General features: G+C 34.5%; 1 protein-coding gene across 3 annotated transcripts in view; it reads left to right on the forward strand.

The window, feature by feature from the left end:
* The window catches only part of LOC121733836 (myosin-8-like), a 141,066-nt gene that overhangs the window by 83,929 nt on the left and 33,316 nt on the right, over positions 1-23,821 (forward strand). For all 3 annotated transcript variants that reach the window (XM_042124213.1, XM_042124214.1, XM_042124215.1), the window contains one exon: positions 6,746-6,790. In XM_042124213.1, coding sequence (XP_041980147.1) covers positions 6,746-6,790 — 45 coding nt within the window. The remainder of the gene's footprint in view (positions 1-6,745; positions 6,791-23,821) is intronic.

The following is a 23,821-nucleotide window of genomic DNA, read 5'->3' on the forward strand; positions in this document are numbered from 1 at the left end:
ATTCACGAGACTTCGATGTCTGTCTGTCCGTAGCTGTCTGTCTGTCTGTCAGCAGCCTGTATCTCAGTTCTCAAGAACCGATATAGCTAGACTTCTGAAATTTTCACAGATTGTGTATTTCTGTTGCCGCTATAACAACAAATACTAAAAACAAAAGAATATTTAAGGGCGCCTAGCTCATACAACAAATGTAATTTTTTTGGCCTTTTTTGCTCGATTTCAATAATGGTAACAAGTAGACACTTGAAACTTTCAAAAAATCCTTGATTGAATGTGTAATTTAATAATTAATAATAATATTAAAATAAAATAAAAATTTAAGGGGGGCTCCCAAACAAAAAAACAGAATTTTTGGCCTATTTTGCTCTATAACGGTACGGAACCCTTCGTTCGCCAGTCCGACTCGCACTTGGCTGATGTTTATACTAGTATAATATGACACTCTTTTCTGACTACACTTTAAAATACCTTAGTTTTCTATGAGCAGCCACAACGCTGCAGGCGCTATATCATATTATGGGAAGTCGGTTAAGAATTAATAAAATTCCTTCTTTCTTTTGGGCAATAACAGTGAAAGTTATTTACTACCACATATTTGCTATTGTCAAACGTAAAAAACAGAAAGTATGTACGGTATCATGGAGTATGGAGCATGGACACACTTTCTGAACAAGTACACAATGATTGGAAAATTAACAGGTTTAGGAGATAGACACTTTTCCTTCATACGGAAACTTAAAGATAACTTCACTTAATTAAATAATTCATTGTTCGTAATAGAGTTTTTCATATTTTGTAACTTCGCATACACTTGGGCAAAATATAACTCTTCTTTTGTGCCCAAGTGTGTGCGGAATGCACAAGAAAACTGTCTGTCTTTACTGCATAAATAAAATAAAAAAAATGTTTTATTTCTGAATAGATTAAAAAAAAAAAATCAGAATGTTGATACTACGGTGCCTACCACCGGTTCGGGAACTAACCCGGCGAGAAGAACCGGCGTATATTTATTGTTATGGTAAATTACATTTCTAAATCGTTTTATAGCGCCATTTTCATAGACGCCAATTAATGTCATATTATATTTTCTTGCCAGAGAATTAGGTGACCACCCTGTAAGGTCCTTAATACCACGTTGTTGTTTCCACCGCGGAATTCAAACTCATGACCATAGAGTAACCTATAGTTGGCTCATGACATCTGACTTTAAACCACTGGACCATGGAGGCGTTAGCAAATTAAAATATTACATGTTAGATACAATATTTCCCCGAAACCTCGCTGCGTTTACCTACTACAAAAATTATTCGTCATTGAGAAATTATTTGTATTCGTACAGTTAACACTTATATAACAATTAAACTTTTACGCCTAATAATTCTAATCAGAAATACATTTTAAGCGGCATGTGAGTAATTTTCGATTACACGCTCGCGTAATGGAGGCTACAGGTAATATAGTATAGTTTTATAGTCTATGGCACGAGCCATAGGTTTCACCGGATATTATATTCTCTATTGATGAATTTACTCTATACTTTATGAAGTTACATTCGTTTTCGAGTTACTCTCAAGAAGCCCTTTCGTTTAATATCCTTGTTGTAGGACTGCATAGAAAGTGACTATTTCGCCATCTTGGATGGTCGGCCATATTGGATTTGGAGTGATGTCACATACCATATTATCGTGCATGTCATCCAAACTAAACGCGTATGCGATATTTCGGCTCAATTGGTTAAGTGTATCTGCCTTAAAATTGAGTTCCAAAATTCCACCGTAACATACATACTTACATACATACAGAGCAAGTTAAATAAAAGCTTTTTTTTTATGTGTTTGAAGGTAAAATTCTGTCGATATGTGTACTTATAACTTTTAACTAGAAAAGTTGAAACCCACTTTTGATAAAATACTCATACACAGGAAATAACTACATAAGCTTTTCTCTCCTTCTAGCATATTGAAAAGACCACAATATGACAGACATTTGTATGAAAGTATGAAACATATTGGTTTTCTAAACATAAACATTGATAGAATTAGAATCTAAAACTACTAGGCCGATTGTGATTAAATGTTAGCGCATTATACCAAAAAGAGTAGACTACGAAGAGAGACACTTTATGTAGTTGTAACCACGTACAATGCCGTGAGATTTATTTTGTAAGTCCAAAAATGCAATAAATATCTGAAATAGGATAAGGAATTTGATCTAGAGTTCATCTTAGCTACCCGTTAATGACCTAGGTCCTAACTTAGGTCATTAAGGACACTTCAAGCTAATGCTTTGAATAATGAAGATACAAAGAAATGTTCAGTTATGCGGGGCGTGCGATGTTAATTGTTCCTAGCAGGAACAAGTTCAGTTGTCCATAATGTATGGGGTACAAGTAATTAATTAATATACGTAAATTCTTGACGTAGTTAGCTCACTTAGCACCATTGTATAAAATTAATATACAATAATATAACATCTTCTATATTTTTACAATTTTGGTGAAGATAAAGTCAAAAGCTTTTCGTAACCCCAAGCTTTCAGGATTTTTTACCATAGGTAACTTCTTCAACAAACTTCTGATAATAATTAATAAGATGTGAATAGTGTAAGATAATATTATGAGTAATAATAATGGCTCGGAAATACACGATGTGTACATAGGTACCGTATGTATAAAAGACACGGATTCGAAGAAAATTTAACTGACTTTCAAGAAGGAGGAGGTTATTTGTTCGTCTGTATATTTTTTACTTACGTATGAAAATTTTGTCTGTCTAATATTATGTATTTTTCTAAAGGAAACATCTCAATTTATAGTTTTCTCTTCAGAAGTCTGTATTATAATATAAAGTCGCAGAAACATGAATTCATAGATCACCTTGGACACAAAGCAGCCATTACTATACAATTGTTTATTTAAATTGTTATAATTTGAATAACTTTCACAATTTACTAGTCTATTACATAACTATTATTACAATAATAATTGTAATAATATTCATTTTCGTCTGGTATTATCGAACGGTACATTATTTATATTAATAGCTGGTGCCCGCAACTCCGTTGTACCAAAATTCTATTATAGCGCGGGAATTGTACATTTTTCCGGAAAAAAAGTATCCTACGTCCTTTCCCGGGACTCAAAGTATCTCCATACAAAATTTCATCAAAATCGGTTCAGCGGTTTGGACGTGAAGGATATCAGAATCTAATGTATACTCGTAGGTATAATCACATTCTAATTAAATCTTTTACCGTCTATAAGAAAGTAAATAATTGGTTTGTATATTAATATCCCATACGATATAACATGGTGTAATGGCCGATATAATTACAAGTAGCAATTATACTGTGAGCTTTCGTTTCGTATAGCCGCAGGTGAAATGCGGGCCAATTTCACTGGTTACGTAATATTTGCTGAGTTAGTATTTTGGCCATGAACTGTAGACTGTAGTGTCATATTTCATTAGTTTACTTAATAATAATTAAAGTTGGTAATATCGTAAGTGAGTGTGACTAATACACTGTAAGACAGTCCAAAATTTGTTTTTGATCAATTCAATTGGCAAAAATAAGTGTTTTATAAATTTTTTTATTTACTTTTTTGAAAATGTGCTTTTTATTTATAATGGTGAGAGTTATACATAATATTAATATTATTATTACACTTTAATTTTAAATTAGCCGGCTAAAGTGTACGCAGCGTTCAGAATATTATGGTAGAGCGTGGCAGAGTTTTCATCAACTTTTATAATTGTTATTAAAATAGTAAAAATTAACATTAATAAAATAATTTTTAAATCCGCATCTACTATAACATTATAAATGCGAAAATGTATCTGTCTGTCTCTCTGTTACAACGACTTCACGCCTAAACCGTAGAACCGAATTAACTGAATTTTGGTACTTATGGAGATATATTTGAAAAGTCATGAAAAGGTCATAGGATACTTTTTAACCTTGAAAAATGTACGGTTCTCACATGAAAAACGAAATTCGTAAAATATATTAATATGTACCATCGAGGAAATTGATTCCTAGGCAGTTGACAGACCAACGTCATTTGGTCGAATCATATCAATCAGATCTGTTGGCTGGGTTTGAAGCATAAAGTTAATATACTAGCCCTAGCACGGCCACCAGTAGAAATGGGAAAATATGGACAAACTGTGGAGATAAACTTAAGGTAGCGTTCCGATCTTTTTTCATTCCCAAAATTTCAATTAAAATGCCACTTTATGACAGACTATAGTCCTAAAAATTCAAATAATATCCTACTCTATGACATATATTATAGTTTGTCATAAAGTGCCATTTTAATTGAATTTTTGTCGGTCGCGATTGGAACGGCACCTTTAGTTTATGTCCACAGTTTGTCTATACTTTCGCATTTCTACTGGTGGCCGTGCTAGGGCTACTGGTATATTAACTTTATGGTTTGAAGTAACTCGACCAAACTACGTAGGTCCCCCATCTGCCTAGGAATCAACTTCTCTGATAGTACAAATATGAAGTATGTAAAGGACATTGCCCAGTATCCAATTAATACAGTCCCTTAAGTAACTCGAAACCACGAGTTGTAAGGGTATACGATTATACAATATTGGTGTTTCATATCTCTGGAGCAACCAGGCCGTGACGTGGTCAAGCGCGAGCCGTTTCCGAAGTTTCGACATTATGTCATGTATACAGTTTCATAGCATAACAAAATATGGCCTATTAACCGCTTTTTTAACAAAATAGACATTGCCCAAGTAAAGATGTATAGTTTAGACATAGTTATGTAGAGATAGAGAATAAAATTACTGGCATAGGCCAGTAAACATTGTCCATCTTAGCAGCAGGCTGTTTTGTATACAAGTCCACTGCCGCAAGGCTTCAGCAAGTGAGAAAAAAATATCAAAAAGAAGAAGAAGTAGCGTCGTTCAAATTTGAATTTGGAACGCTCGCTCTTTAGAAATTAATAGGTCATTGATCGATAAACGACACCTGCTTTTTAAATTTCTACGATTATAATGATGATGATCGCGTCATAATGACTGACATGCTGACGAGTCATGATGACCTAAGTCACCTACGGGCTATGTCACGGTATTATTGTAGAAACTGTCTTTTGACTGTCATTTCTACGTGACGTGATAATGCTCAGTGAAATAAACATGCAGCGCGTCGCGTCGCGTCACGTGCTAATGTTCAATAAAGATTTTACGATTATTTACTTAGAAAGTAGCTTAAAGAATTTCGTGTAAATGGTCAGGCCCTTTAGCCAAGACGTGTTCGCCGATCAAAATGTATCGAATTGACATAAGCGTCCGACAATGTGAATTTGACGTTCGGACTCGTGTAATGTCAATTCCATACATTGGCGATAAAGAAAAAGTCTTGGCTAGAGGCTAAGGGCCAGGGCCCCGATTCTTATATCTAGAATTTCGTAGATCAAAGCCTATCTTCTAATTTTATGCTGAAGCTTTAAATTACTTGAGTCTTATCGAGGCTATTTTAAAGACATATTTTTAGATAAATTCGTACTTAGTGCACTTCGAGAGCACTTGTGACTTCCATCATTATCATCCAGATGAAAATCATTATTCATATCCGATAGCTAAACCAATCTGAAGTGTACCTTAACCCTTTTAAATAAAGTTAAAATTCAAAGAATACGTTTAACCATCATAACTTGCTGGTTTCTTGAACTCTATTTTCTGGTGTTAAGGTTCATTTTCGCTCACTGGAAACTCATCTGGAGGAACGGATACCGTACTCCCATTGCACTTTCTTGTCCGTTTGAAGTTTTTGTTGTTTCTCATTACCTGTCCCAGTGGAAATAAATGAAGAGGGGAAAATTAACTTACCCTAGATGTATCTCATGTACTTTGCTCTACAATATAAGTAGCAAAAAGGCCGGCATGAAGCGTGCAACCCAAATTCAACGATTTTTTAACTTAAACATTAATCAAAAATTTGTGGACAGGTCATAGGACCCATTTAAAGCTTTACAATTTATCAAAACTTAGTATACCTTTTCAAATGATACATACAGTTTCCTAAAACAACCGTATCCCAAATTCCATAGTCGCTGGTAGTTCGTAAGGCGAGGATAAACCCCAATTTGTTATTCCGTGACTCCCGGTTTACCTAGTTCCAATATAATAACGAAGTGTTAAAAAAATATGAGATAAAAAGCACAATATTTAAAATACCTTAAGCCATAAACATTTTAATAAAACGTAATACTTTGGCTGTAATTAATTTACAAACTCACCTCCGATAAAAATCTATTTCATCGAAATATAAGTATTAACTAGGATAATGATACATTTTATTTTAATAAATTGTTAGTAAATCTTTATTAAAATGTCTTTAACCGAACAATTTTGTTTCTTAATGTTTATTTGCAAAGATATTTTAAAAAAACATGAAAAATAGAGAAGATCCGCCCGAGTAAATACAGTTTTATGCTAAGCTAAAATGAAACTTGTTGCGATGAGTATACGCTTGGTCTTTGGTTATGTGCAAGGTTATCGTTTTGGATTGAGATTAATCCCCGCCTTAACTCTATATTCTTTAGAGGACATGTACAGTAAAACTTTCCCATTTTAGAAGATGAAGAAGGTCTGGCCACTCTGGCCATAAAAAATTAGATGTACTGCAGTAATGGCTGTATTTTTTTTTGATGATGAAGAATTTAAAATACCTACTTAATAATATTTTTAATAAAATATATTCAATAGGATATCTTTTGTTGCAGGCACAGAGGATGGAGCGAAAAACAGAACGAAAACGTGGTGATCAGGTAAGATCTGACCTTGATTTTATATAAAAGCACAATTAAAAAAAAACGCATAAAGATAATGTCTTTAAAATTAGGATAGGCTAATCGGACTACTTTCCATAAAAAAGATCAACCAAAAAATTTGTCAATACAATTAATCATAAGTACAAACTAATGTTATAAGTTATAACCGACCTCTAAATATTATAAATAACAGTAGCTTAATTGACCTAATTAATGAACAGGCCAAATGACACACCTTAGCGCAAATGGATTATAATTTCAACAACGATCTTGCGCAATATGTAACCTGTATCAATTGTTACGGAGATAACAATTGACATGTTACGAAACAAAATGGCGGCCGTCTAATTAGAACCTTGGTACAGATTCGCACGATCACGATTAATTTAATTTGATCGATTACAGTGGACGATCTTGAAGCTATATACTCCATTAAAATTAAGGTGACTGCCCCATAGATTTATAACAAGGCATGGTGCCAAATGTCAGCCTCTGTGGCAGCTGTGGGGAATATATTTTTTTAATTTTTGCCAAAATTAAAAAAATTGCGTTTCTTATGATTTCTTCTCTGTGGAATCGTGTGTAGCCCATCCTTATTTTTTTAATCTTTTGAGTGTCCTTTGTTTTCGATAAAGCAATACCACGTTGCAATATTTTGCTTTTCGATTTTGGTAAATGGTAACAGACGATGGATCGACATAAAGCTGTGTTTGATTTTTAAAGTAACATAAAGAACTCCATAATAAGTTTTTGTTTAAAAATAATAATCTTCCATATTCTTTCAGAGGCTTAGAGATTGTGCATTCAACGTTTTATAGCAGTTTTTAGGACTCTCTCTCAGATGGTCAGTCAAACTGTCCAAGTATTTCATTCAAACAATGGACTATTACACATACATAAAATATTTTATGAAAAGTTATAAAAACGACTACACCAAGAGGATACTCAAAATAATCATAAATCTTCGAATACGAATTCAATAGAATACTTATACTTGACTCATAGAGTTCTCTGAACGTTTTAAGAATCATCAGTTAAAAGTTCAAATCACAAGGCTAGTAAGTTGTGCCAGAATTTCATAAAAATTGTATTCATAATATGAAGTCTTGTGACTTGTTGGATTGGTTGTTAGTTTGAACCATAGATATTTGAAAAAAGAACCTTCTAAACTTTCAACCGTTCATAAGAATTGATTGATCAGCTGAATTAGACTCATGGCAATTAATGACACAGCGAAGTTCCATTCACAGCCTAGTCAGGTCACAGGTGGTTACGCAAAATAAATAAAATCATCAACACATTATATCATTAAACAATTTGACCATGTAACCGCCAAAATGCTAAGAGAAAGCGCCATGTCAAATGTCAAAGGGACGCTGACCTTTTACCTGTCACATAAAAGGCAAAGGAATAATTATACATCCTCACCCAGAAACTTCTGTGCCAATATCCGACAGGCTTGAAATAAGAACACTCAAGATAAAGGTACTTTTATTTGTTCATTTTTTAATGAAAAGAAGTTGGGTAAAAACTTAAAATTAGAAGGCTTGGAACCACTAACTACTTAAGAGTTTAGACATTTTAACAATGTGATTCTAAAACGTCGGCAACATTTTTAAAATAATTAATTTCCTCTGTACTTGTACAATGTTTCGTCCTTGTTCGATAGGTTACAAATGTGTCTTGGCTACCACTAACAAACCATTGCATTACTATTTAACGTGTATAGTCAGTACTCATTGCGGAACTTTTAATTAGTAAGAGATATAATATTATGTTACTAGTAAAAAGTTATTATAATAAATTAACTTACACAACATCTAAGACAGTACCTTCTTAGAATATCAAAGCCATATTTAGCCATCATCAGTCATTCGTCTCGAAATCTCTCTCTTCCGCCACAGATGCAGTATAATCGACATAACCGTCTCGACATGATCGAGAGAATAAATCAATATTATCATTTATTCTAGCGAACCTGCTCGGAATAATTTAAACGAAAATTGGAGCCGTGACCGATTTTGTACACGTGAAACTTGATTGAGACAAAGATTTCCAAAACAGGGTATAGTCCATACTTCATAATCTTCATATCATAAATACATTCGAAAATGTCTGTCTGTTACGCCGTTCACGCCCAAACCACTGAACCGATTTTGCTGGGTATGGAGACATTGTCCCAGGGAAGGACACACAGTCCCCGGGAAGGACCTAGGATACTTTTTGTCCCGGAAAAATGTACGGCTCCCGAGCGATAAACAAGTTTTGGTGCAACTGAGTAGCGGGTGTCATCTAGTAACTTATACATATAATATCTTTACCCAAGAAAAAGAAACGTCTTCTACATCTGAATAATTATTGTCGTATCTCTAAAATAATTTACGCTATTATCTAAGTATCTATGTGTATTATCCAAGAAATAGCAGTCACATCACCCTCACACTTAGCATGGCATACTTTATACGTGGGAGAGCCATGCTTCGGCACGAATGGGCCGGCTCGACCGGAGAAATACCACGTTCTCACGGAAAACCGGCGTGAAACAGTGCTTGCGCTGTGTTTCGCCGAGTGAGTGAGTTTACCGGAGGCCCAATCCCCTACCCTAATCCCTTCCCTACCCTCCCTTATTCCCTTCCCTTCCCATCCCTACCCTCTATTACCCTATTCCCTCTCACAAGGCCGGCAACGCACATGCAGCTCTTATGATGCTGCGAGTGTCCATGGGCGACGGAAGACGGCTTTCCATCAGGTGACCCGTTTGCTCGTTTGCCCCCTTATTTCATAAAAAAAAAATACGCGAAGAATAGACAAAGTGACAAATTCACAAAGGAAATTATATTATCATTTTGTCCCCAAAATCTGTCAGTTTTTCTATTTTTTCATATTTCCAAGCCTAGCCAAGCCTGCCTATGGTAATCGATTGACGCGGCCTATGGAGGACATGTTTTGTAAGTTCTCCTCTGTTGTTCCTTTATCGTTGCGTTGATAATAATTGCTGGTCCTAAAAAATTTCGTTCCTTCAGGTGATCTGACTCACTTGACGAAAGGTACAAAATATGAATTTCCTATAAGACTAAAATGGCATGGTATGGTGTCGAACTGGCTGGACATTTTTTATGAGGTAAAACACATGTGGACCACAAAATGTCGGTCACGTAGTAATAAAACGGACGTCTCGGCTGTCTCGTGTTAAAAAGTGGTTACACTTGAGTTATGAGAGAAATTGACTGTCATTCTACTGTTTAGTGCAGCATGAATTATAACGATACATAACTTTGTTCCCTGTTCAATCCTGCCCGTATCCAATAGAACTAGAAAATGGTTCTGCATGTTTAGAGCCAAGTGCCAACATAGTTCTCAATTCTCATACTCTTTTGGTTTTTTGCGTTCTATAGAGCTGCAACTGTAGATGGACTGTGGGCTTTGTTGTGTAACTGCCGCATTCAGAGACAGATATAAATTACTTAACTATCTGTAATTAAGATTTTGACATAAGCCTTCATTGTCTGTCAAACTCATTATTGAATGTCTCTGAGTACTCCGTAAGGGTCAGGCCACAACACTGCGTGGCGGCGTCGTATCGCAAAAATTTCATATAGTATATCACTCTTTACATCGGAAATTTTCACGATGCGTTCTGCGGCATCGTACATTTATACGATGAGACGCCGCAACGCAGTGTTGTGGCCTGGCCTTATGTACTCTTTTGCACTGCTTCCGGTCCGAATCGATCAGATCGATCTAAATCCGAGATCCACGATTTGTGCAGAGTAGGTAACACGTTTTTAATTCCCACTTGCCAGGAAAAACTACGTTTATTTTATCTTCTAGGTGAGGGGGGAGGGAGCACCTGCCCCCCCTGTCTCTATCTGGGTACGCCCATGGAAATAGTTCTACTTATACTACGGACTGTATTTTCACGGGTTGTCAGTAGGGATTGCAATCCGGCGTAATTTTCAATCCGGACCGGGTTTGACCGGATTGATAAAATTGAACTAAAAACCGAAAATCATCCTATTTTTGCTTTCTTATTCAAAAACAAGGCATATATGCATCACTTGTAGCTGATTAATGCAATATTTTCAAAGCGAGATAGCCACTCTTAAAAGTGTAGAGCATGGAATAATATTTAAAATGTCCGTATGGTTGGTCAAGCACATTACAGCATTATCGCAACCTTCCTGTTTGCTGGGGGCTAGTAAATTTGTATTTATATTTTATTATGTGTAGATCTGATTAGTACTTACCTCTTTTAAATCATTACGCTTGAGATTTTTGTAATTTTGATTTTTATGAGGCTGGCATTGTCGGTTTCGACACAAGCCTTTAAATAAAGAAAAAAAAAAAAAAAAACCTAGTCGCCCTAGCCTATAAGAATGAGCAGGTTAATCGCGCCCTCCCCACCACCATACGTAGCTGTAGTCAATGGCGAGTTGATATTTATCGATATGACATCCATTTGTTGCTCATCATTTAAAAGCGTCACTTAGCAAATAATTTCTGTTAGAGCTGCTGCGGTTCCGTAGTACCGCTAGTTTTTGATAATTTTTGTATAGTCAATGAATATACATGTATGACGTATTTCACACTACTAACAACATCATCTCAGTCACGTATAAAGGAATTTGAACGAAAGGTTCCTTTATACTTCGTCGAATACATTTTTTTAGTTGATCGACTATTACTCAATAACTTTGATGTCTTCTTAGCCGTGATAATTTTCCTTTCCGGATCTGGTTTTCCGGATTGCAATCCCTAGTTGTCAGATTCGTATCAGACGAAGTGCGAAAGCGCTTCAACTAAAAAAGTCATAAAATCCACTTTCTTTATCATCTTGACGTCACACTAATGAACCTGCTTTACTCGTCCGAACTCCGAACGGTAAAGCAGGTAGAGCTTGACCCAATGTGCTACTTATTGATATTTTGGTAAAAAATCAATGACAAGGTTAACCGTCAATAGGAGAAGAGTCATAAAATTCATTTTAATAATAATAATATTTAAATCTAGTTAATATTTGTCAAATCTAAAAAATATATTTGTCACTAGCTAATAGCTAGTTAATCTTACTACGGCTAAGTGCTGACCATAAAGTTAATATACCTAGCGGAATAGAGAAGCAAAGGCCTGAGCAAGCGAGATGTCACTATCAGTAACACTGGGTGGTAAATAGAGACGTGTGAATCGTGTGATACATGACAGCAGAACTCTTTTTTTGAGGTCCAGTCGGCACTTATCAGCACGTTGACAATTTAATCTCATAGAATTCATGTTCAATCATGCTTGTGTAAGTGTATACGTACACATATTTTTATTTTTTACGCACAGATGTACTTAAATCAATTTCGGTTTCGTTTGACAGCTCGAGATTGTTGCTCTATTCCGCTAGGTATATTAACTTTATGGTGCTAACTGCTAACCCTTTAAACTTTGAGAGGAGCGAGTCCCAATTTTGCCGGAATAGATAAAAAAATTATAAGCCTTCTCTGATAATTTTTCTCATAAATGATAAAAACCCCGTGCTAATAGTAATTGCAATTTAGTATTAAAGATCTTGGAAAGCATACATATTACATGTACACAATACACCTGCCAAACTAAGCCTTTAAGTCAGTAAATAGAATCATAACATAAGGTGGGACAAACTCCGTAACACTTCGTACTTGTTTTCTGATGAGTTCGAGTCCTAAGATAGATAGAATTTGTGTTTTTTCCAACAAACCATAAAAGTTATTATTTTTAGTGCTGGTGCCTTTTTACAGGTGGGCAGGACTGTGCTATTTTCCTTCTTAAAAACAACTGTGTAACATTCCCTTGCAAGTTATAAGTTTTGCGCAAAAATGTATGAGTAATTTTCCAAGTGCTGCCGAACTGATATGTATTTGAAAGCGAATTTATGTAACATAGTAAATAATCTAGATCAGTGCTTATACGACCAGTTTTTTTGTCTAGACTCGCATGAGAACTTAACTCTTAATTAAATGCGACCACGCCTAGCATCTTAGTTACAGTAAATTAGGTAACTTATCAAGTTATCAGTAGATTTATCTACGTTCTGAATACTAGAGCATAACTTATTACATTTGATAATTTGTTTTAATGTATAACCATCGAGCGACCACGTAATATTACTATTAAGTAAAAACTTAGTTGACTACGGAACCCTAAAACGCAACCCTAACCAGCTGATTTTTTGTATATTGATAGGTTAATAGTTCTATCTCTGTTAGCTACCACTTTCGTTGCCTTTTTATTGTTCTTATTCTATTTATTTCTTTGCTCCAAATGTTGAGGACATCTGCATCCCCAATGGGGTAATTTCGAAAATTTTTCGGTACAAAAATTAGTTTGGTGTCTTCTATGGCTTGTATGCACAATGTTTTTGTATGGGGTAAAATAGAAAAAAAAAAATATGTGCCTTAAATGTATTTTTACATTAGGTCGTGTTTCGGCTGTTATTCGTAATTACCCCTTGAGTATTCGAAATTACCTATGAAAAGTAGAAATAGGGTTATATTTTAAAGGGGTAGTTATATCAGAATCCGTAAATACTTTTGAACTAAAAAATATACAATTCACATGGAAATATGTTTATTATAACTAAAATGTTATAGTTATAGGTAACAATATATACAAATTCGTCTTCTGAACTTGAAACAATGACACAATATACTCACTCTTCCAAAAACTTTATGAGATTGCCCCAATGCACCTAATTACTCAGTTAAAAATAACTATCGCCAAACAAAGTTCTCGCTTTTGATTTATCATTAAAATAAATAAAAAATAAAATAAAATAAAATTAGCCTTTATTGCTGTAAACTTATAAACATTATTTTACTATAACTTAATCTCATTTTAACTAAACATTTATTATACTTAAATTATTCTAAGTTTAACGGCGTTCGGGTGATTTCTTTTTTTTTTTTTTTGCAACAGCTTGTCTTTCGACATAGGCCTCCTCCAAAGATTTCCATTTTTCTCTGTCCTTTGCAACTCTGATCCATTCTGTACCAGCTACCTTTTTTAGATCGTCTTCCCATCTTTTCGTTTGTCCACCTTTGCTTCTTTTACCGTCTCTTGGATACCACTCTGTTATTATACGGGTCCATTTCTCTTGCCTTTCTCTTAACATATGCCCTATCCATCGCCATTTTAGTGTTCTATATACAGAAGGTGCCTGTTTGAATTGTGTTCTGTTTTTTATGTGTGTTAGTTTTACTTTGTCTCTTCTATTGACTCCAATGATATTCCTTTCTATACTATTTTGGCAGACGCTTAGTTTATTTGCTTGGTTTTTTGTTAATGACCATGTTTGGCTACCATATGTTAAGCAGGGCAGGATACAGGTGTTGTAAACTTTTCTTTTAGCTTTCATAGGCATGTCTCTGTCCTTCATAACTTCGCTAAGCGACCAGTATCTCTTCCAAGTGTTGGCAATCCTCCTATCTATTTCTTTATCCATAGTTTTTTTGGGCGATATTAGTTGTCCTAAGTAGATGTACTCGTTAACATATTCTATTTTCTGCATATTTACTATGATTTCATGTGTTTTTGAGGAGTTAGTCATGGCTTTCGTCTTGCTGATATTCATTGACAGCCCCGCCTTCGCGCTCTGATCTGATAACTGTTGTAGCATGAGTTGTAGCTTTCTTGGACACTCGGAGAACAGTATCAGATCGTCTGCAAAGCGCAGATGACTTAATTTTTCTCCATTAATATTGAGACCATTTTCATCCCAATCTAGGTTTTGAAATATCCTTTCCAGGACTGCCGAGAATAGTTTGGGTGAAATAGGGTCGCCTTGACGGACGCCTCGCTCTATGGGGAATTCTTCGCCGGTTTTCTCCAATCTCACTTGTGCTGTGCTTCTAGAGTATATATTCCTCAAAGTTCTTATATATTTGTGCTGTATTCCCTGACTGTTTAAGGCTTCCCAGATGTAAGCGTGTTCTAACGAGTCAAAAGCCTTATTAAAATCTACAAACCCTAAGTAGTAGCATTTATTGTATTCATTGTACTTTTGTAAGATTTGTCTCAGGACATGGATATGGTCAATCGTTGAAAACTTGCCACGGAACCCAGCTTGTTCTTTTGGTTGGTTTTCATCGAGTGTTGTAGTGATTCGTGATAGTATGACTTTTGAGAAGACCTTATAAATATTGGACATTAGACTGATGGGTCGATAGTTACCGATTTCTTCTTTGCTACCTTTTTTATGTAGTAATACTATCGTCGATTTTGTCCAGTCCTCTGGTATTGTTTCGGTCTCCAGGATTTCGTTAAATAAGTCTGTTAGTATTGGAGCAATCACTGGTGCAGTGGATTTAAGTAACTCATTAGTAATTTGATCAGATCCAGGTGTTTTATTTGTTTTTTGTGTTGTAATAGCTTTAATCGTTTCCTCTTTCAGTATTTTCGGTATAGGCTCAGCATCCATTAGATTAAATTTCTCTGTGGCCGCACTTGGGTTCTTACTTTTGTATAATTCCCTGTAGAAGTCCGTTGCTACTTTCAGTATTTCAGGTCTTTTTCTCGTGTTAGTTTTATTCTTTGACTTAACTCCTAGTATCCACTCACTTTTTTCCTTTAACTCTTTAATAGCCTTTTTTATTCCGCCAGTTCTATTTATATGTTTTTCTAATGTCTGCCGTCTCTTTATTTTTCTATCTTTTCTTATACTTTCGTTTATATTTTTACTGATTTCTCTTATTTTGTTCATCTTCTCTTGATTTTTTTCCTTTATTTGTAATAGTTTTTTCCTTTCTTCTAGTAAGCGCTGAGTTTCTAAAGAGATTTTGGTTTTATTCACTTTTCGAGTTTCTGTTTTAAGTATTCTCAAGGTTTTTTCGTATTTCTCTTCGATAGATATGGTCTTCTCTCTGATTATGTCTATTAATCTTGTGAGGTTATTGATAAGATTTTCATTGTTTCCAGTACACGTCAGGGCCGTGCTCTCATTTTGCCATCTCCGGTTCCTTCTTATAGGTTTTCCTGTAAGTGTAGCACGAACCATTCTGTGATCTGAGTTGAAATTTAGATTCTGTATGACTGAAACATTTTTGAAAGCCTTCAAATTGTTGGACATAATAAAATCTATTTCATTTTTGTAGAGACGATTTGGAGAGGTCCACGTCCATCTTTTTAATTCCTTTTTCCTGTAAAAGCTGTTAAGAATGCTAAGTTTGTTTGTTAAAGCGAATGTGACTATCCTTGCTCCATTTTTACTTCGTTTACCCTGTCCATATTTGCCAATTGTATATTCTTCTCCATTGCAGCATGTTCCAATCTGGCCGTTAAAATCTCCCATCACTATGGTATTTTTGTGTGCTTTTTGTATTGTTGTTTGCAGGTCTTGGTAAAACTTTTCTATCTTTAGTATATCTTCTTTTTTGTTCGATTCTGTAGGCGAATACGCTTGAATAATTGACCATTTTTCTTCCTTGCCAACCGGTAATAATATGTTTAAGATAGCTAATCTTTCTGTGACTCCTTTTATTTCAATTATTTTATCCGCTAATCTTTTATTAATGAAAAAGCCCACTCCATATTGTCCGGGCGTCATGCCTATGTGGTGTAAAATGTAATTTCCGTAGTCTTCTATCTTCTCCCCGTATCTTCTCATTTCACTTATTCCTATTATGTCCCATTTGATTTCTGATATGGCCTTTTCAAATTCTTGAAGTCTTTCAGGTGTTCTTAACGATCTTGAGTTAAATGTTGCTATATGTATATCTAACGTTCTTTTATTCATCTTTAAAGGGTCATGGTCGTTTTCCCCCACGATGACCAGTCGGCTTGGGGGAGGGTGTGTTGTTATGGTTGTTGTTTTGTCTTTTTGTTTATGTTTTTGTTTCCGTTCGCCGATAGTTGATTGCTATTGTTGTTTTCCTGATGGTTGGGATGTAAGAGAGTTAGATCGAGCCCTCATCAAGTCAAATGCATTTGTTCTTTCCGTAGAGGGTGTCAACTGCTGTTTCTTCGGTTTCGGGTTAGCATACGGAGAGGCAGATGGTTCTCTTTTCCTTTTGTCTTTAGCTCCTACATTTTCCTTAACAATAAGTTTATCATACTTTAGGTAGGCTATGTTTCCTTTGTTACGTTCCTCCTTTAGTTGTGGGAGTAATGCCTTCCTCTTCTCCAGTATTTCTTTGGTGTAGTCTTCAGAAATATATAACTCCTTGGACTTTTTCTTGGTTTTCAGAACTTCGCTCTTCTTCCATCTATTGATAAAGGATACGAGGGTCGGTCTCGGTTTTTCTTTGTTTTCTAAATTTCCAATGCGATAGATTTTATTTATCTCACAGTTTTCTACTTTTATGTTCAATTCTTCTTGTAGTTCTTTTCTCGTTCTCTCTAATAGTTCTGTTACAGATTTTTCACCCTCTTTTAATCCATAGATTACTATATTGTTGCTTTTCCTGTCTTTTTCTAAAAGTTGTACTTTATTTTCCAGTTTTTCTAACTTCAACTTTAAATTTCTATTTTCTTCTAATACTGGTTCCAGTTTTTCATCCATTTTTACCATCAGTGTATTTGTTATAGTTTCTGTTTGTTTTTGCATTTCTATTTTCATTTTTTCAAAGAAAATTTGAAATTGATCATCCATTTTTTTCCGTGTAAAGGAACGTTTCCAAGTAATAATTCGCTGGCAACACTGATAGTTGTGGCATTCGCCAATCACGACGCTGACAGTAGTGACAATGTTATATCCAATGAGGTCATTTATCTGTGGATATGTCAGTTGACTTTGACAGGTTGAGGAACTTTGAGGCTAGTTTGATATCACAACGGATTACACGCACGATTAAGTTGGCACTACCCTTAATAAAATTTATCATTAAAGTTCCTAGAATGTTTACATGTTTATGTAAGTAATAATAGTTTTTGATGACATCAAAAAACCTGGGAAACATTGTTTTGTCATAATAATATAGCATAATATTATAACGTTGTAGAATTTAGATTGATATGATTAGGTATAAGATTTTCTAACTTTCAGATAAACTTTGACAGCGCGATTTATGATTACAGCAATAAAATTTGATTAAAAAAATATAGACCTAGCCGAGTCTTCGCATCAACATGTTCATTACTCTCTGGTAATCATTAGGTAATATTTCCTTAAGAAGCAAAATAAAACGGTTCTTCAGAGTTTGCACGTGCTCTCTACGTATGGTTAGTGTTTCCGTTACTACTGTACTATAATTGTCGACGTCCTGAGTCTCACTGACCGCGTTTACTCATCTTGAAGGAAGCTACGTCTTCTGTAAATAAAGTATGACTTTTTGTGACGTGTTAGTTTTTTGCAAATCCATTTTTGGCACTTTTGGCTCTATATTAGAATTTGAAAGAGCCAAACTGCTGCTCCTGTTCTCAACTTAGGAGTTTTAAGGCGTTTATACTGTGAAACCATTATAATCTTTTCATCATTGTGACTAACATCGTGGTTCGGACCATACAAGTAATTCATATTTTATCTCTTTACGCTTCAATCACAAAAACAGACTTTAATGAAATAAAGTATCGAGATACTACGGGAAAGGACATACGACTGCTTTTACCCCCGAAAAATGTACAGTTTCCTGTGATAAATGAAAGTCCTTGCTTCGAAGTTCCCGGTAACATCTAGTTGACTGTAATGTTGTCTTTCGATCTTTATCTGTAACTTTTGCCGTAATTATTCCAAAAATGTGGAAAAGACGACCATTAAAGTATACACTAGCTGTTTGACCGAGCTTAGCTCGGTATTCGATAAAACACGAATAAAATGACATTTTCTAAAAGTGATTCCTAGCTAGATCTATTATATATGTTTGATTCTCGGAAATATAATGTAGTATCTATGTCTACAAAATGAAACAATTCGGGGCTTATTTTCAAGTATAAAAATGAATTATAAAATCGTCAATTTAGGGTTAGTCGCCCCCATAAGATAGTGATAGGGTATTAGAGCGAGCGAGAGAAATGCGTAGCTCGATTTTTATTCGGCGTTATCCGCTTTTCTGACATTTCACTAGATTTAGTTTAGTGAAATGACATATCACTAGATTTGTTTAGTAAAAAGACGTAAGAAACAAGAATATTCGGTATCTACCGCGATTTCGTGATATCCCTGATATCTTCTTTTCCCTGCGACATAAAAAGAAAAGTTAAAGCTCGTTTAAAGATACAAGATATAACCTGGCAAGTGCTTTGGAAAGCTCAGGGTGTGGTCTAATGTGGCCATGAGTCATTGTCCGGTTGCGGGAGAGATGTTGGCCATAATGACAAATGGCCCATTAAATACGAGTGTAAATTGTAATAGTAAGCCACGCCTTCGCTTCTTAAGTGGTCGTTATTAGGCCATGTATAATTTTAAGATGCCTGGGAAAAACTGAAAAATGTGTGGGTATTTTACCAATAACGTACAAGAGTTAGGTACCAATAATATGCCAACGTCCGTAATATCTACCAATCACGTTAATCGTCATTACTAATTTACCAAAAAATTAAAAAAATCAGACATTGTGTTATCTCCTTCCGTTTTTGTCCATAGATCCTTAACTTGTGTGCGGTCTATATGTAAAATAACCAACGTTCTATCTGCAGACAGAATTTAGTTTGTAACAGAAGGGCAGCTTTTTTGGGTCATATATGGGTATAACCTTCAATTTGGTTTTGACAATGACAGCTAAGGTCGAGCAAGGTCAATATGTCAAAACCCATCTGTCGCATTTTTGATCACGTACGCATCGTGGTCGGAAAACCATTGTTGTGGCCATGATTGGCGGTCAATAATTTACTGTCATTAGAAGTTTAAATTTGGAACTCCCACACCCGACTTTCGGTGGGAAAATTAAGAATGTCATATTCAAACGTGCGCTAATTTCGGTTTCAAAATTTTTATAATCTATAGCCTGCAAATCATTTATTTTGCTTTTAAAAATTGTTTATTAATGCACTCAATATTCTACCTGCATGCGCTTACCTATTCATATGATCTGATTTATTGTTATTTAACCATCTGCATCTTATTATATCTATTTAAATTATATTTTGCATTATCTATTATAATAACATATTACATATTAATAATTATTACACATGTACTATACTATAAATTTAAATGTGATCGTAAAAATTATATTTTGCTTACTCAGCTATTATCAAATAATTGTTATTTTTTTAATTTAAAATGGATTCTAAATTGACCGTTTATTACCAAAACGCTCGAGGACTGCGTACTAAGACCGATATTTTTAAGAGAAATGTATACCTAAACTCGTATGACGTAATATCGATTACCGAAACCTGGCTAATGGACGGTATTAGTGATCAGGAGCTATTTGATAATAGGTATATCGTTTGGCGACGTGACAGGGACTACAGCTTAACAAACCAATCACTTGGAGGTGGCGTTCTTTTGGCAATCCGACGTGATTTAATAGCAACAGGTCGTCCCGAGTGGCACACGTCTGCAGAAGATGTCTGGGTAACTGTTTCTTCAAAGGATGTATCATCCAACAAAATACACTTCTGCACGCTGTATCTTTGTGATCAAAATCGTGGAAACAGTTCAAGTACACAACTTGAAATGTTCTCCAATAATTTATTTAACGTGATTAACGCGCATCCTAATGATGAATTTATAATCATGGGTGATTTTAATTTACCGTTCATTGACTGGCATCCCCAGGGTAATCACTATACATCTGATAGCGTATCCCTCTCAAGGGCTCAAATCGGCTTTATCGACACTCTGGCTCAGTGCAACCTCACTCAACGTAGTCAAGTTCGTAACTACAACAATCGATTTTTGGACTTAATATTTTCAAATAATGAATTAATAGTCAATGCTTGTGACGATCCTCTGGTACCAGAAGATATTCCACACCATCGGTCTCTACGTTTTCATCTGATACACGATTCCTGTGACGCATTGAGGACGAATAAGAGGTTAAAGTATATTTACAAACTAGGAGATTTTGAAGCAATTTGTGATTATCTGGACACGGTTAATTGGCAGCAACACCTATACAATAAACCTTTAGATGAAGCTCTTAAATATTTCTACGACACAATCTATGATCTACGAAAATCACATATACCTCAAAAAATAATATCATCTGACTATTATCCGCCCTGGTATGACTGTGCTCTTAAAAAAGTTTTAAAAGAGAAACATAAATTCCATCGCAAATATAAGCTCTATGGAAATTACAGCGACTATGCATCCTTTTCCCTCCTTAGAAAAAGAGCCAAATCTATGGAACAGCATGACTGACATGAATCATACATTAACAAAACGGAAAACTCCTTAATTAATAATCCAAAAGTGTTTTGGTCTTATGTCAAAAGTAACAGTAAAGCTGCTTCTACCTTCCCTGCCTCTATGCGTTTTGACGGAGAACTCGCAACCTCCGGTGACGAAATTTGTGATTTATTTGGCGCTTACTTTAAAACTAATTTTCTGGACCCCAACCCAATATCTAGTAATTTTTATCCCGAAAGTAAACATGTAAATCACAACACTATTGGAGACATCGAGGTCAATCCTGATGAGGTTTTAAACTTGTTAAAGTCTGTTAGTCTGAGTAAAGGTGCAGGTCCAGACGATATACCACCTTTACTCGTAGTAAAATGTGCTAAATACTTGGTCACTCCTTTGTGTATGCTCTTTGGTAGGTCACTAAAAGAAGGATACGTCCCAAGTATTTGGAAATCCGCATTTATTACTCCCTTACACAAGGGAGGTGATAAGGTTAATATAAAAAACTATAGGCCCATATCAAAACTTTGCATTTTTGCCAAAATTTTTGAAAGTATCGTATATAAACAAGTCTACTCAACACTTAAATGCTGGTTCACTCAAGATCAACACGGTTTTTTAAAAGGTCGATCTACTACTTCAAATCTTCTTGTTGCATACGATTATGTTAGTGCATATATGGATACGGGTGCCCAAGTCGATGCTATATTTACAGACTTTAGTAAGGCATTTGACCGAATCGACCACTCTATCCTATTGCAGAAACTTTCCATCGCAGGTATACACGGGAACTTATTTCGATGGTTTTCGTCTTACATCAGTAACAGGTCGCAAGCAGTAGCTCTTAATGGTTTTATGTCAACCTGGATGCCAGTGCCCTCTGGTGTCCCTCAAGGATCCCTTCTGGGTCCCTTATTATTTTCAATATTCCTAAATGATTTATCTTCTTGTTTCCTTCATTCCAAACTGTTACTTTACGCCGATGATGCTAAAATAATAAAATATATTTTGTCACTTAGAGATTGTTGCCTTCTGCAAGAGGATCTTAACAGATTGAGTCACTACTGCACAATTAATAAACTAGATTTAAATGTATCCAAATGTTTTGCACTAAATTTTACCCGTAAGCCTAAGTTAATTAATTTTAAATATACACTTAATAATGAAGAATTACTTAAGAAGAACTCAATGAAAGATCTGGGAATAGTCGTTGACACTAAGTTAATTTTTGATAAGCACGTTGATTACATTGTGGACAAAGCTTCAAAAGCTTTAGGGCTTATCATAAGATCTTGCAAACATTTTAAGAACACCAAAACTATTAAAGTTTTATATTGCTCTTATGTGCGCAGTCTTTTAGAATATTGCTGTGAAGTTTGGAATCCACAATACAATACTTATATAATAAGAATTGAATGGATACAAAAGCGCTTCTTAAAATATCTACAGTTTAAATGTGGACTTAATCTACCAGATTATGAAGCGAGGTGTAAAAAATTTCATTTTCTACCGCTACAATATCGCAGAACTGTTTCAGATCTAGCATATTCTTGTAAAATTATCAATAATACTGTCGATGTACCTGAATTGTTAGGCCAATATAATTTTAATATTCCTATCCGATATTTCCGTAATTTTGTGCCGCTTTACGTCCCGCCTTACAATACGTTTTATCGTCGCAATTCTTTTATATATAGATCAAGCGCCCAACTCAATAATTTTATTATAAATAATCACATAGAAGATATTTTCTCTCTAAAACCCTTAAAAATTAGAAAAGTATTGACGGATGCGTATTTCTCGAATTAATAAGCCCTAATAAACATAATAATTATGTTAGGATGTAACAATGGAAGGAATGTATAATAAATCAGATCATATTATATGAACAAGCCATTATTATTAAAAATTATTTTACTGTTTACTTTTGCAGTGGTCTTCTTATAAAATTATATATATATATATATATATATATATATATATATATATATATATATATATATATATGTGTGTATGTATATATATATATGTATGTGTATGTATATATGTATGTATATATATATATATATATATATATATATATATATATATATATATATATATATATATATATATATATATATATATATATATATATATATGTATATATATGTGTATATGTATATATGTATATATATATATATATATATATGTATATATGTATATATATATATATATATATATATATATATATATTATTAACCAACCTTATTATTATTTAGCGCAAGTTAATCTAAACTAAGTATACAAATTTTATTGTTCTAAATTTAAGTCAACTTTTGAGTTCTTGCCATGCAGAGCTTAATTTTCACTTTGCTTTAGTTACTATTTATATTTATTAGTGGAAACTTGTTATTGGCTCTCAGTTTTGTAATAGTTTTAGTTATAGTTATTATTATGTAGCTGTAAGTTTTCCTAAGAAAATAAAAATAAAAAATAAATAAGTAAAATAGTCCAAAAGCTCTAAATATGTACCAGGCGAGGCGGGCTAGCTACAGCCTTTATCATATACTTCAAATAAAAAATATAAGTACAGTGTGTAACAAAAATAAGTGATAATACTTTAGGGTTTGTACGTGTTCCTTGTAGAGAGTTCACTGTGAAAGTAGCAGCGCTGAAAGACGAAAATTTTTTTTCACTTTTGTATGGGCAAGGGCCCGAGCGTCACGAGTTTCCCCATACAAAAGTGAAAAAAAAAAATAGTTTTTCAGCGCTGCTACTTTCACAGTGAACTCTCT

This window comes from Aricia agestis, chromosome 14, assembly GCF_905147365.1.
Source record: "Aricia agestis chromosome 14, ilAriAges1.1, whole genome shotgun sequence".
NCBI classification, from domain to species: domain Eukaryota; kingdom Metazoa; phylum Arthropoda; class Insecta; order Lepidoptera; family Lycaenidae; genus Aricia; species Aricia agestis.